Genomic DNA, 15,602 nt, shown 5'->3' with positions numbered 1-15,602 from the left:
ATTTTGGCTTACGCAATGCAGCACAGCACTGAATGCGGTCAGATGCTGCCACCTGCAGGTCATTTTGAGGAACTGCGCCATGACTGATGGTTTTGCTTCACAGTTTCTCATTTCAGTGTTTGCCTTTGTTTTTTTAATGAATGTTAATGTGCAGAATAATATCTGCAGTGTTTACAGAGGATCATAATTTCCGGTAAAAATCCAGCAGAATGATTTGCCCTATTCTCCGGGAGGAGGGTGCGACATGATATTTCTGAGTATACTATTCATCTAGAATCCCAGGGCCATGTTTGATGTCCTTGTTTCAAGGAAGCTAAATCTTCCCCTTAGCTGTCACGCTTTAAGGGCACGGAGACTTTTTTTCAATCAAATTATATTTGCGTTGAAAATGAAGCAAAGAGACTATTTGGGGTTTACAGCCCCTGTGCAGAACTATGTGTCCCCATGGTGACAGGCGACATGCGGCGTGCAGTCCGGTCCTGTAGTCGTGTCCCCTGTTCTCCTATACTAGTCTGTAATTATGGAGGACTGTACGTCCTCACAGGAGCTCTGTACCGAAAATGGATTTTTTTGTGAATTTTTAAATTTTTCACTAAATGTATTTTGCAGCCAATCCACACACAGCTGAAATAATGAGTCTGAGACCTAGAAAGGAGCCGGAGACTAATATTACGTGCAGTACAGGAGAGTGTATGGGTTACCGTGAAAGACAGGCAAGACTGAATATATATTAATACGGCGCATTGGCCCTTTAAGATGAGATGTTTGTGATCCTTTAAGACTAATGGATCTTAGGGGAAGATGGTGGGACACTCTAGGAAATGGATAGGCTGCATTCTCAGTGATGCCACCGCTCTCTAGTGATGGATAGGCTGCATTCTTAGTGATGCCACCGCTCTCTAGTGATGGATAGGCTGCATTCTTAGTGGTCACTGCTCTCTAGGAAATGGATAGGCTGCATTCTCAGTGATGCCACCGCTCTCTAGTGATGGATAGGCTGCATTCTCAGTGATACCACCGCTCTCTAGTGATGGATCAGCTGCATTCTCAGTGATGTCACCGCTCTCTAGTGATGGATCAGCTGCATTCTCAGTGATGTTACCGCTCTCTAGTGAATGGATAGGCTGCATTCTCAGTGATACCTCCGCTCTCTAGTGATGGATAGGCTGCATTCTCAGTGATGTCACTGCTCTCTAGTGAATGGCTAGGCTGCATTCTCAGTGATGTCACCGCTCTCTAGTGAATGGATAGGCTGCATTCTCAGTGATGTCACTGCTCTCTAGTGAATGGCTAGGCTGCATTCTCAGTGATGTCACCGCTCTCTAGTGAATGGATAGGCTACATTCTCAGTGATGTCACCGCTCTCTAGTGAATAGATAGGCTGCATTCTCAGTGATGTCACCGCTCTCTAGTGATGGATAGGCTGCATTCTCAGTGATGTCAATGCTCTCTAGGAAATGGATAGGCTGCATTCTCAGTGATGTCACTGCTCTCTAGGAAATGGATAGGCTGCATTCTCAGTGATGTTACCGCTCTCTAGTGATGGATAGGCTGCATTCTCAGTGATGTCACTGCTCTCTAGTGATGGATCGGCTGCATTCTCAGTGATGTTACCGCTCTCTAGTGAATGGATAGGCTGCATTTTCAGTGATGTCACTGCTCTCTAGTGAATGGATAGGCTGCATTCTCAGTGATGTCACCGCTCTCTAGTGAATGGATAGGCTGCATTCTCAGTGATGTCACTGCTCTCTAGTGAATGGATAGGCTGCATTCTCAGTGATGTCACCGCTCTCTAGTGAATGGATAGGCTGCATTCTCAGTGATGTCACTGCTCTCTAGTGATGGATAGGCTGCATTTTCAGTGATGTCACCGCTCTCTAGTGAATGGATAGGCTGCATTCTCAGTTATGTCACCGCTCTCTAGTGAATGGATAGGCTGCATTTTCAGTGATGTCACCGCTCTCTAGTGAATGGATAGGCTGCATTTTCAGTGATGTCACCGCTTTCTAGTGAATGGATAGGCTGCATTCTCAGTGATGTCACTGCTCTCTAGTGAATGGATAGGCTGCATTCTCAGTGATACCACCGCTCTCTAGTGATGGATAGGCTGCATTCTCAGTGATACCACCGCTCTCTAGTGATGGATAGGCTGCATTCTCAGTGATGTCAATGCTCTCTAGGGAATGGATAGGCTGCATTCTCAGTGATGTCACTGCTCTCTAGGAAATGGATAGGCTGCATTCTCAGTGATGTCACAGCTCTCTAGTGATGGATAGGCTGCATTCTCAGTGATGTCACCGCTCTCTAGTGAATGGATAGGCTGCATTCTCAGTGATGTCACCGCTCTCTAGTGAATGGATAGGCTGCATTCTGAGTTATGTCATTAGTTTCTATTGAATACTTTGTATATTATTGTTCTTTATATAACTATTATTAGTTAAATACTCCAATACTGAATCAATATATTTTTAAAATAATATAGCTGTGTATTAAAGATGGCAACAGAAGCTCAACTCCCCATCGATGACACGTATTATACATTTAAATGACCGATCTGGTAGTATTATGATTGTCCAATTTGAATTTGTTCTTAATATGCTGTGTTTATTCATGTTGATTGTCTACAGGAGGAAACTTTCCACCAAGTCTAAAAAATGGAGATCCATATTCAACCTTGGCCGGTCTGGAGCTGAATCCAAATCTAAACTGAACCGTAATGGAAGTGTGTTTGTCAGAGGCCAGAAAGAAATGGGTGGTAAGTTTATATGAAGAGGTCGTTGTATCTTTATATATAAATTAATTATTACAACTAATCAGTACACTCTGTACTTTTTTTTTTTTTTCTTCTTTTTATGTAAATATATATACATTTCTGAGAAAATCTATATCCCCTGCATAGACAAAACTACATCATCCAATTCTGTTTCTCTGTAGCCGCCACTAGAGGGAGCTCACTGCTTACTGTATATACATTTAATTGACTGACTAGTATACAGTGAGCTCCCTCTAGTGGTGGCCGCCTGCAGTACTAATTTTATTTTTGTATCTCTGTCTATTCTGGCGATTTGGAGCTTTAACTGTAAAGAAGGTATTTCAATAAATAATTATGTAACTTATATTGGACCAATTTAGATGCAAATAGGAAGCAATAGGTTTACTTTACATTCTTGTGGCAAATATATGTCCTGCACTCCTCAATATTGAAATTATTGTTGTAAAATAATGGAATTCATATGACTGAGTGTGATATGTTATGTGGGTATCATTTTATTTGTATTAATATCTTACTGATTATCATGATCTTCTCTTGTAGGATGAGTTATTTGCTAATTGATGAATGGCTGTTGTTGCCATGTGATATCAGCCCCCACAGTACTGTATTGTTGTCTTCTCACAGGGTCAGTGAATAATCCTGTTTGCTAATATGCTAATGACATATTGACCTAGCTTGTTGACCTGTGAATGAGGAGGGGGACTTTTAAAATATCAAGGAGGTGAGACACAGATCAGATCCTGTGTGGAACTATGATGTGAACACAGCATCTCAGAGAGAAAGAAGAGTATATGGACTGTTATCCTCTGTCTGCTGGATTGTTGGACTCTCATTTCCCAGGGCTTTTATCCTCTTACGAACTGCATTCGGCTTTTGGACTATTTTATCCTTTGTGTGGTGGATTGTATATGGACCTTTCGTACTTTTGCCTAAATAAAGGTCATGGAATTGTTCACTGTTCTCTTGCTCTGTTGATTGTGTGGTACCGGAGAAGGACCCCGTGACAACTGGTGGCAGCAGTGGGATTCGAAGCAACGCCTCTGAAGAGACTGGAGCCTTAACTACCAGGGACTGACTAAAGAAGCTTTAACTGACCTACTGTTGGGTGCTAGCCAGACCATCTACTCCCATATGTCTGAAGGACAAGCGCAGGAGACGAGGACCCCCACCCCAAAAAGCCAGTGGGTGGTGTGGTACGAAGAAGAGATGGCGGTTCTGGGCCCAGGCGTCTGGAGTACAAGGAGGAGGCTGCCTGCCGGGCACAGCGGAGACAAGAAGCAATGGAGCTTGAAAGAGGGAGTAACACAATGTGGAATGTAAACCCAACGATCCGGGAGCCTGTACGGATCACCCGGACAGACTTTAAGCCATTTGATGAGGCTTCTGGAGATGTGGAGGGTTTCTTCAAGGACTTTGAGCAGCAGTGTGCTGTGATGGAGGTGCCCCACTCTGGCTGGATGCGTTTGTTAGTGGGACTCCTGAACGGTAGCCTGGCGGAGGCTTACCGAACCATTGACTCACAGCGGAATCGAGATTATAACATTGTAAAGCGGACTATCCTGGATTACCATGCTATCACCCCAGACTCATATAGGGCCAAGTTCCGAGACCTCTCATGCACCATGGGGGGATTGTTTAGGATGTATGATGTCCCAGGCATGTCGGAGATGGCTGGAAGCAGAAAACGCCTTTACTGTGGAAGATGTCATACAGGCGTTCCTTATAGAACAATTTCTTGCCAAGTGCCCCGCGAGGTACGGGAATGGGTCCGGGAGCGCACGCCGTGCACCGTGGATAGAGCTGCAGCCCTGGCCAATGAAGCCCTTACTATACGACCGCAATGGAGGAGGCTTCTGGACAATGAACCACGGCCTTCTCCCGCGCCCCGTCCCCCTCCGATTATATCTGCCCTTCCACCTCGTTGCAAGACGATGACAATCACGCCTCACAATCCTGGGCCCCAACAGTTCCGACCACAACCTGGGGGTATCACAGAGAGGAGATGTTATGGCTGTTGGCAACCTGGACATTTACAATCCAGCTGTCCCCTCAAGGATTCACGCAGCCCCACCTCATCCAGTGCATCCTGTACACTCCATCCCGCCTGAGGAAGAGGAACCACCACCCCCACCAGAGTGGACCACCGACCACAGCACCATAGATACCCCTCCTGGAGTGTACGGACTCCGGCCTTTGTCCCTCAGAAATACAGAGCAACTGCAACCTGCAGGATGTCTTAATTGGTGGATACAAAGTGTCAGGATTTAGAGACACGGGGGCATTCCTGACTATCGCTGACCCCTGTGTGGTTTGACCCGAGGTAATTCACCAGGGCCCGGGAATTCCCATTGTCCTGGCAGGGGGTGTCCGCAAATATATACAGGGAGCTTTGGTACGTTTGGATTATGGTTTTGGAGAAAAACTGTGTTGGATTGGCGTTATGGGAGGACTTCCTGCAGATATCCTCCTTGGAAATGACATTGGGGAGTTAGTGTCATTTTGTGAGGGCAGTCACCTGACTACAGGCCCTTCAAGCACCACGACATCCAGACCTCACCGGGAAGCAATCTGCTTGGCCAGAAGGTCCGTGAAAGAACAAATGAGTGAGATATCGCAGATACCGGAGTGCCCATCATTCCCTATGTTCTAGAGTTCAGAGACCGTCTCGCCCAGCTAGCTACCTTGGCTAAAGAACATCAGCGAATGGCCCAGTCCAGACAAAAATCCTGGTATGACCATAAAGCCAGGACCTGGGAATTTATGCACAGCAATTGTTCATGATTGTTGCGGCCCCTGCTGCTGTACAGGGAGCTATGGACAGTGGAGCAATGTGGACTGGACTGAGCAGGCCAGAGGTCTGTGTAGACCTCATGGTGTGCTCACTTATTAAGAGGAGGGGAGAGGTTGCAATGAGAGGTTGTGAATACGGGGCAAATATAGGCAAATACATTAAACATGAGCAAAAAAACAAGGCACACAGGTACATAAGGAGGGAAGACCCTGCCCACGAGGGCTCACAGTCTGCAAGGGATGGGTGAGGATACACTAGGAGAGGGTAGAGCAGGTTGTGCGACGGTTCAGTAGGTTGAGGATCACTGCAGGTTGTAGGCTTGTTGGAAGAGGTGGGTCTTCAGGTTCTTTTTGATGGTTTCTATGGTAGGCGAGAGTCTGATGTGTTGGGGTAGAGAGTTCCAGAGTATGGGGAAAGCACGGGAGAAATCTTGGATACGGTTGTGGGAAGAAGAGATGAGAGGGGAGTAGAGAAGGAGGTCTTGAGAGGATCGGAGGTTGCGTGTAGGTAAGTACCGGGAGACCATGTCACAGATGTATGGAGGAGACAGGTTGTGGATGGCTTTGTATGTCATTGTGAGGGTTTTGAACTGGAGTCTCTGGGTGATAGGAAGCCAGTGAAGGGCTTGGCATAGGGGAGAGGCTGGGGAATAACGGGGAGACAGGTAGTCGGGCATCAGAGTGTAGGATGGATTGGAGTGGTGCTAGAGTACTAGAGGGGAGTCCAGAGAGTAGGAGGTTGCAGTAGTCAAGGCGGCAGATGATAAGGGCATGCACTAGTGTTTTTGTGGTGTCACGGTCAAGGAATGCGCGGATACGGGAAATATTTTTGAGTTTGAGATGGCAGGAGGAGGCAAGGGCTTCGATATATGGCTTGAAAGAGAGGGCAGAGTCGAGGACAACCCCGAGGCACCGGGTGTGTGGGACTGGTGAAAGTGAGCAGCCATTGACATTGATGGATAGGTCTGGTGGAGGGGTAGAGTGAGATGGGGGAAAGATGATGAATTCTGTTTTGTCCATGTTCAGTTGTAGAAAGCGAGCAGCAAAGAAGGCTGAAATAGCAGACAGACCGTGCATGATTTTGGTAAGTAAGAAGGTAAGGTGAGGTCCGGATAGGTAGATCTGCGTGTCATCGGCGTAGAGATGATACTGCATACTGTGGGATTCTATGACCTGTCCAAGGCCGAAGGTGTAGATGGAGAAGAGTAGGAGTCCTAGAACAGAGCCTTGAGGAACACCGACTGACAAGGGGCGAAGTGAGGAGGTGGTGTGGGAGAGGGAGACACTGAATGTCCGGTCTGTCAGATATGACGAGATCCAGGATAGGGCCAAGTCTGTGATGCCAAGAGATGAGAGGATTTGTAGCAGAAGGGAGTGGTCCACAGTGTTGAAGGCAGAAGACAGGTCCAGGAGGAGGACAGGGTAGTGTTGCTTGCTCCTGACAGTTAGTAGGTCATTGGTGACTTTAGTTAGGGCAGTTTCAGTTGAGTGATGGGGACGGAAGCCAGATTGTAACCGATCAAAGAGGGAGCAGGAGGAGAGGTGGGAGGACAGTTCAAGATGGATGTGTTGATCCAGTAATTTTGGAGGCATAATGGAGAAGAGATATCGGGCAATAGCTAGACACAGAGGATGGGTCAGGGGAGGGCTTTTTGAGGATGGGTGTGATCTTGGCATGCTTGAAGGATGAGGGGAAGACACCTGAGGATGAGGAGTTTGCTAGTTGGTGGGTGGCTGTGGTTGCCATCTGATATCAGCTCCCACAGTACTGTATTGTTGTCTTCTCACAGGGTCAGTTAATAATCCTGTTTGCTAATATTCTAATTACATATTGAACTAGCTTGTTGAAACAATGAGCCCCTGCTACCTTCCCCCTCCTGACCTGTGAATGAGGACAGGGACTTTTAAAATATCAGGGAGGTGAGACACAGATCAGATCCTGTGTGGAACTATGATGTGAACACAGCACCTCAGAGAGAATTAAGAGTTATATGTTATCCTCTGCTGGATTGTTGGAATCCCAGGGCTTTTATCCTCTTACTGAACTGCATTTGGCTTCTGGACTATCTTATCCTTTGTGTGGTGGATTGTATATGCACCTTTCGTATTTTTGCCTAAATAAAGGTCTTGGAATTGTTCACTATTCTCTTTCTCTGTTGATTGTGTAATACCGGAGAAGGACCCCGTGACACTGAGAACATCTGAATTTAATAAGTCTTGTGTGGAGATCCCGGCGCTTCCAGCCTTGGCTGCTGTCACTGAGGTTGTTCATGGTCGTCTGAGGAAGGATCTGCCATTAAATGCACTTGTGCAAATCATCAAGATCCTTTGCTGGCAGCTCCTGTGTTATCACTGACCAATGACGTCTCACATGTGTTGATGGGAGACAAGTCTGGAGACCATGTTAGCACGCTTACGCCATGCAGGTTGCTCACAGTAGTGCAAGAAACATATGACCTGGTTTGGTTGTGTTAAAAAATGACTTCTGGGATACTTTGGAGAAATGGCTGCACCACTGGTTCCACCACCAAATCAATGTAATGCTGTGCAGTTGGTGTACCTGGAATGAAGACTAGAGGGGTCCGGTTACCATACATTATGACACTCGCCACCAAAATTCAGGAGTAGTATGCCTCTTCATTGCTTTGCTGCATGGTCTCCAGAACCAATCTCTGACTATCATTGCTTCCAAAACAAGAGAAGGACTCAACATTGAAGTCGATAGACCTCCATTCCAGCCTCCTTGTGGTCTTGTTCTGCACATTAGTCATTGAGATTAGTGGTGTGGGATCAATAGCATAACGTCTGGCTCGTAGCTCGATGTCATGCAGATGCCTTCATGCCTTCGGATGGTTCATGTAGCCACTGATTGACTCCTCATCTTTGGTGGCTGACGTCCAATTTCACTAATACAGAATGGATCACTATGCCCCATTCTTTGAATCTGAAGAGTAGAACACGTGGGCAACGCCATCATGTTTCAAAATATTTTGTGCCGTTTACAAACCGTGAAGTATACAAATGTTTGGGTAAAGACGTTTTCTTTCCATATCTATAACACTGAATGTCTCTCTCCGCAGATAAAGCCACCATCCGACCGGCTAAGAGCATGGACTCCTTGTGCTCATTACCCACAGAAGGTCAGTAGACTCCCTGTATATGAGCCGGCGTTTTTTTACGCTGGTCAAGAGCTCATCAATCACTTCCAGTAATGGAGAAAAATAATATTTACAAGTTGTTCCAGTGAGCGCCGCGCTCCGATCCCAATCACTGAGAATTATTGTCACTCTGCGGATGATTTGTGCTGCCTGGAGAGGTGGCCGCCGGTCGCACCAGTCATGGCGAGGACTCGCTACTGTGTCATCCATAGTCCATCCTCACAGCAGTCGCTGATTTACTGTGCGCTATAAACATGTACGAGTGCAAGAAAAATGCAGGACGGAAGTCTCCAGCATCGGCACATTGATTAACACCGCACAGTAATAGATAGATAGACCTGCTCCAGAAAATGACTATGAAGCGACCTGTGGATTTTAGAAGCTGTTTGTCTGTACATTTATTTATCTATCTAGTTATCTATCTATTATCTATCCATCATCTATCTATTATCTATCTATTATCTATCTCTTTTATCTATCTATTAACTATCTATCATCTATCTATTATCTATCTCTATTATCTATTAACTATCTGTCTATTATCTATCTATCTATCTATTATCTGCTATTATCTATATTATCTATCTATATTATCTATCTATTAACTATCTATTTATTATCTATCTCTATTATCCATCTATTATCTATCTATTATCTATCTATCATCTATCTATTATCTATCTCTGTTATCTATCTATTAACTATCTATCTGTCTATTATCTATCTATTATCTGCTATTATCTATATTATCTATCTATATTATCTATCTATTAACTATCTATTTATTATCTATCTCTATTATCTATCTATTATCTATCTATTATCTATCTCTATTATCTATCTATTAACTATCTATTATCTATCTATTAACTACCTATCTATTATCTATCATCTATCTATTATTTATGTATCTATCATCTATCTATTTATCTATCTATTACCTATCTATTATCTGTCTATTTATTATCTATCTTTCGATCTATTCTATTTATTATATATCTATTATCTATCTATATATCTGTTATCTATCTATTATCTATCTATCATCTATATATCTGTTATCTATCTATTATCTATCTATCTATCTATCTATCTCTAGTGAATGGATAGGCTGCATTCTCAGTGATGTCATCGCTCTCTATCTAGATCTGTATCTATCTGTCTACAGTTGGACATCTACCAATCAGAACTTGAACTTATGATGCCATTTGTTTCTGTGATGGGACATCTCTTGCTTAGTAATTCATCCAATAATGACATGATTTAGTATGATCAGAATGGGTACAATAAAACCCCCACTTTTTTCCTTTTTTTTCTTCAAGGTGAAGATGAGAAAGCAGGCCGATTCAAGAGACCTGTGGGTGGCGGCGGCTTCTTTATTCCGGTCCTCAGGTCTCGAGCTACAGGGTCTGGTAGCGCTTATGATGTAAGCAAGCAAGACAGTGAATGGGACAGCGAAGAAGCCATTGGTGCTACAGGTGGGTCTTCCCAAGACAAAACTACACTCAAGACTCCTCCGGTAAAACCCCCACCTGAACAGATGAAAGTATTCCGGATCGGCGATGACCTGGACAATGAGCAAAACTCTCCTAAAGGAAGGAAGATGTTTTATACTTCAAGTGAAGGACCCACTAAATCTGGTTTTCCCGGCAGTCTGTTTCCTTTGGAAGCCTCACCCAGACACCAACGTAAAGCTCTCAACATCTCAGAACCGTTTGCTGTCTCAGTTCCTCTACGTGTCTCTGCAGTCATCAGTGCCAACAGTACTCCTTGCAGAGCCAATTCCAAGGAACGCCATCTTCTCTCCAGCCTGGAGGAGCTACCTCTGCTAGAGCCAGATGCGGGTCCCAAATCTCCAGGTGCAGATTCTATTACCAAAAGTGGACTTAAAACAGGACCTGGATTTCCAGATGTGGCTGAACCAGTTAGAATGCATGAGCCAAGGAGACCATGTCTTAAAGACCTTAGCCCAGATTTGTTTGAAGGTAATACTGGATAGTGAGTAATGTCTTTCCATAACTTCTTCTACCTGGGTCTCAGGGGCATGTACAGATGTGTCCTTCCTTACCATTCCTAATGGATCAATATTTCCCAGGATGAATGTCACGAGATTACCAGCAATGGAAAAAACATGATTTTCTGGTACTCTTTTGGGAGATGTTTATGCAGTATGTGTCTATATGTGAACATCTAGTGATTGTGATGTGAATTACACCTTGTCAAGGGTTTTGTTGACTTGTGATATTGTATTGATGTGTATCATGAGGAAAGGTAAGGTTGGACACATTGGCATATCATTGGGATGATCATCTCCAAACCTTTTCATTTTTGTCTTTTTACAGTTCCTCAAAGATAATCCATGTTGTCAAAATAATTTTTTTCCAGTAAATAATTTTGGTGTTTTGTCCTTGCAGAAGATGATCGAACCCTGACTCTCAAGGAAATATTGCTGGAAATGTCCCAGTTACCAGACATATTGCCCAGCTCGGCAGCAGACAGGAGACCGATTGAGCACACGTTTGTGTCTATCAATGAGCTGCCTGTAGTCAAAGACTCGGAGCCAAAGAAACCAGAATCTGTCAATTCACCTGTCGAAGAGAAGACTTTAAGTCATCTGGATGATCTGTTCTTGAATGATCAGGTATGTGCTAACTTGTTTGAGCTGATTGTGACTGAATTGGGAGTCTCAAACTAGACTGGACCTTGAAATACAGTTTATAGTCATGAGATTGTCTACTCTCTCTAGAGAAAGTCCACTACAAATTGCGCATGTAAGTGCAAAGTGTATTATGCACTACCTTTCCTCTCGGAAATTGGTGCAAGGATATCTAGCTGAGGCAACCAATTTAATAACCTTTATTGGTGTTTTTCATTATTGTGTCTTAGATGTAGGTCCCCTTTTCTGCCTCAAGACGAGGCCATTGTCCATTAAGGCAGAGAGAGAATGAAGACATGGCCACTTATGTTTTTGGCTCTCTGCATTCTGTTCCCTATATATTATCATGTGGAATAAGGTTCAGGATATCCCTGTTCTCATTTTTTTTGTTGTGAGTGTCCCAGAAATTTTCAATGGATATGAATATCTGAGTATGGAGATGGGAATACCCCTTTAATAAGTTTTGCTTTTTATTGCGTTTACCAAGTTTTAATCTTCTGCTTTGGTATATTTTCTTTTCTTTAAGGATGATGACGCCTCCATCAATCTTCTGGACCCCCTTTGGTCAAACATCCAACAAGAGCTGAAGATTACCGAGTCCGAGGAAGACCTTTCAACCCATTCAGAAAGTACCATGGATCCTAAGAGAACTCTGTCACCTCTTACTGCAACTAATCTTAAAGTAGAATCAGATGGTGTCACTGATGTCTTATCTAGTCTTCAAACTGACTTAATTTCGGAATCTGTAGATGCTGATGGTCTGAAAAAAGATGCAAAATCTGAGAAGGATAGCCTCATTCCATCAGTTACAAATAAACTGGAAAGTAGCAGTACTCTACCTCAAGAGTCCCAGGATAGCACAATGCAGGATCAACCGGTTATCGATGACCCACCTTCAAAGTTGACATCTTCTCGAAGCTCAGCAAAACTGGTTCCTGCTAAGCCAGACAAAGAGGATACGACTATAGAAAAAGGAGGGAAAAAGGAACGTGGCAAAAAGTTGGAAATAAGTGTGGATCTAGAAAAAGTTGAACATTTAGAAGATAAGGTTGATGAAAGAAAGTCAAGCGAGTCTTTGGACAATGATGACTATGATCTTGAGGTGGAAAGTGTACACACATTCGAGCTTGAAGAATTTTGGGAAGATCACCACTGGGTAACAAGTCCACTACATTCTCCAAAATTAAAGAACTTTTTTGAGAAGGCACCAGCCATACCACCAAAAAGGAGAGGAACCACAGGAGAATTGTACAAAAGGCCAGAGTTCACTCGTAGTTTATCTCTGGACAGTAAAGACACAAGGGCGAGTCAGTGGACCATGAAAGTTGCTGAAATGAAAGCAGATGGAGGTTCATATATAAGATCAAGGACTGATCAAATATTCAATCAAAACATGCAGAGGGAACCAAGACATTGCCAAGTGATATCTAATCTTCCTGAGGTGCCGTTAATTGGAAATAAGAGTGATTGCTGCCCTATTAATAATGAAACAAGTCCATATTTGAAATCTGTCGTAAATTTGTCATGGGTAAGGGATGGTCCACACCAAAACTCTACCATACCCTTAAATGATTTGGATAATTTGTCAAATGCCCAGGATATTCAAATGCCACCTAAGGTTTGTAATCGGGTTGAGCCAATTGAAAACAGTATTAGAAATGACAAAGAAGTCTCAGAAAAATCAAAAACACGACCATCATCTTTGACCTTGGACCCTGCCTCTACATCAGGAGCTATTATTTTTACTTTTGAAAATTCAAAGCCTCCTGATTATATAGTGCCAAAGAGTCAACAGGTTCACCAGTCAAGTACAGTGTCGACAATAGCAATGTATGACCGGTCAAAAAGTCTAAATGAGAAGCCATCTTTACCTAGTCAAAGTACAGACAGAGACTATAAATCAACAAATCACCATCCCATGAGTCGGCGCAATTCTGCTCCTGTGAGTGTATCTGCCGTTAGGGCATCATTCATGATAAAAATGTGTCAAGCCAAAGCAGTGCCAGTCATACCACCAAAAGTTCAGTACACTCAAATACCGCAACCTTTGCAGACAGTAAATGCAGAGTCCGAAGTTCCAGATCTGGAGAAAAAAGATGTAGTGAGTGAACCTGACCAGAGACCAAAGCAGCCTCTGCCACCATTGACTGCACATAATGACATTCCAAAGAGTCTAAAAACCGAGGTCAAACCTGTAGAAGAGAAGGAAAACAACGACCCAATTACTGTAGATAATTCCCATAATTCCGGTTTGAATTCATTGACAGATATCAATCATAGCATTCTTCAAGATGCCCCAGTCCTCCGAAGGAAGCGGACTTCCGATGGGGAAGCTGCAGGAGATACACCGTTGTCATCCAAAATGGAACGATCTTCTGGACTTTCGAGGTCTTCATTTCGGGCGAGATCTGGAAGACCTCAGAGTCTAATCCTGTTCAGCCCACCTTTTCCCATTATGGATCACCCTGCCATTGACTCAAAAATTCTTCTGAGTCCTATTAAGAGCCAAACCCAGACAAACCAAGAATCCACGGGCGAGAACCAAAGAACGCCGGATGGGGTTATACTCAGGAGTAAGATGACAATCCCCAAAAATGGTCAAAGACTTGAGACATCCACAAGTTGTTTTTACCAACCCCAAAGGAGATCTGTCATCCTGGACAGTCGGAGTGGAAGACAAATTGAGTGACATCTTCAATGAAGGTTCTAATTTCAATGTGGAAGGACTTAAATATTCAATGCAAAAAAAGTTTTTCCATGTAAAAAAATTTTTGGGTGATTTAGCTTTTTTTTTTTTTTACTATTTACTTCCCTTTCTCTAAATATTAACAATAATATATAGCTGCAGTGCAGTTCACATGATCAGACTAATCGATATGTAAAATACTACAAAGCGGTCACTGTATACTTAGCATGCTTTCCCAAAAATTTTATATGTCTCCAAAGCACTTTGAAAAAAACATCAAAAATGTTCGTTCCTCTCAACCTAAACAAGAGGTGGAAACAGCATCTTCTCACTCACAATCAAGGCAACCATATTCTAGACATGTGAATTTTTGAAGAAGGAAGACATCTTATTTTTGAAATATTTAATTATTATTATTATTATTATTTTTTTTAAGTAAAATGACTTTATTTCTGAGGATGTTTTATATGAATATAATGAAAAGCTTTCAAAGCCACCGGCTCAGCTGTCTAGGATTATGCTTTCCTCAAGAGGATTTTTTTTTTGTTACATTATCTGAGATATATAATTATTCCTCATTAGTCGGAATGATGGGGTCAGAAGAAGATCTTTGCCTAGAGGTGGCCATACAGTAGTCCATTATACGGCTGATTTGATAACTTGTCTGTCTATGGTCACCAATGGATGGAACAGATGCTGGGCTTGTTCTCGGTTTTCCAGTGCTTAATGTCCAACTTAGCAGCCATGCCAAGCAATGACAATGGTTGGTGTGACTGAGATTTGCCAGAAGACGGTTTTGTAAATTGCTTTCTGATAAGATTCCCAATGATAAAGTATTAGAGAATTCACTTAGATTTATAGTTTTAGTGATTATGCAAGTATTCCTAAATATGTTGTTTTGTTTCCCTTGTATGGTTCATATTAGTAACTCAGAAACTAGAAGTACTTGTAAGTGTAGAGCAGTGTTTCTCAACTCCAGTCCTCAAGACCCCACATCAGGTCATGTTTTCAGGATTTCCTTAGTATTGCACAGGTGATAATTTCATCACCTGCTCAAGCATTAATTCCATCGCCTATGCAATACTAAGGAAATGCTGAAAACATGACCTGTCGTGGGGTCTTGAGGACTGGAGTTGAGAAACACAGGTGTAGAGATACAGCTTCTTTATACCCCCACAAAACCTTATCGTATCAGTTCTTGCTTATACTTTTGTGCATAGCAGAAGGTTTTACAACTGCCCATTAATTACATCTTCTACCAATTAAGTACAAGGATACAACTACTATAATACTGCCATCAATGTCCAATAATATATCTACCATAATAGTGTACACATGTATCTACAATACTGCCCCCCTATGTGCAAGAACATTAGCAGTATTATATTCCATAAAACTGCCCCTTACAGGCAAGATCCATTAAGTATAATACCGCCCCTGTGTTATAAAACAAATATAATACTGCCCAATGTATAAGATTAAAACTAATACTGCCCCTATGTACATGAATATAACTACTATATTACTGCCCTTATGTGC

At 42.9% G+C, this 15,602-nt stretch overlaps 1 protein-coding gene across 1 annotated transcript in view; it reads left to right on the top strand.

Annotated features, from left to right (window-relative positions):
- ARHGAP31 (Rho GTPase activating protein 31) overlaps window positions 1–15,472 on the top strand; it is a 189,270-nt gene extending 173,798 nt beyond the window's left edge. The window contains exons 8-12 of the mRNA XM_077293721.1: window positions 2,628–2,755; window positions 8,644–8,703; window positions 10,044–10,706; window positions 11,136–11,362; window positions 11,904–15,472. Of these exons, the coding sequence (XP_077149836.1) occupies window positions 2,628–2,755; window positions 8,644–8,703; window positions 10,044–10,706; window positions 11,136–11,362; window positions 11,904–14,066 (3,241 nt within the window). The 3' untranslated portion in view covers window positions 14,067–15,472. The remainder of the gene's footprint in view (window positions 1–2,627; window positions 2,756–8,643; window positions 8,704–10,043; window positions 10,707–11,135; window positions 11,363–11,903) is intronic.
- The last annotated feature ends 130 nt before the right edge of the window (window positions 15,473–15,602 follow it).

The sequence above is a fragment of the Ranitomeya variabilis genome, chromosome 3, assembly GCF_051348905.1.
Source record: "Ranitomeya variabilis isolate aRanVar5 chromosome 3, aRanVar5.hap1, whole genome shotgun sequence".
Lineage (NCBI taxonomy): Eukaryota > Metazoa > Chordata > Amphibia > Anura > Dendrobatidae > Ranitomeya > Ranitomeya variabilis.
The sequence above is the reverse complement of the archived record's forward strand: the minus strand, read 5'-3'. Positions and strand labels throughout refer to the sequence as shown.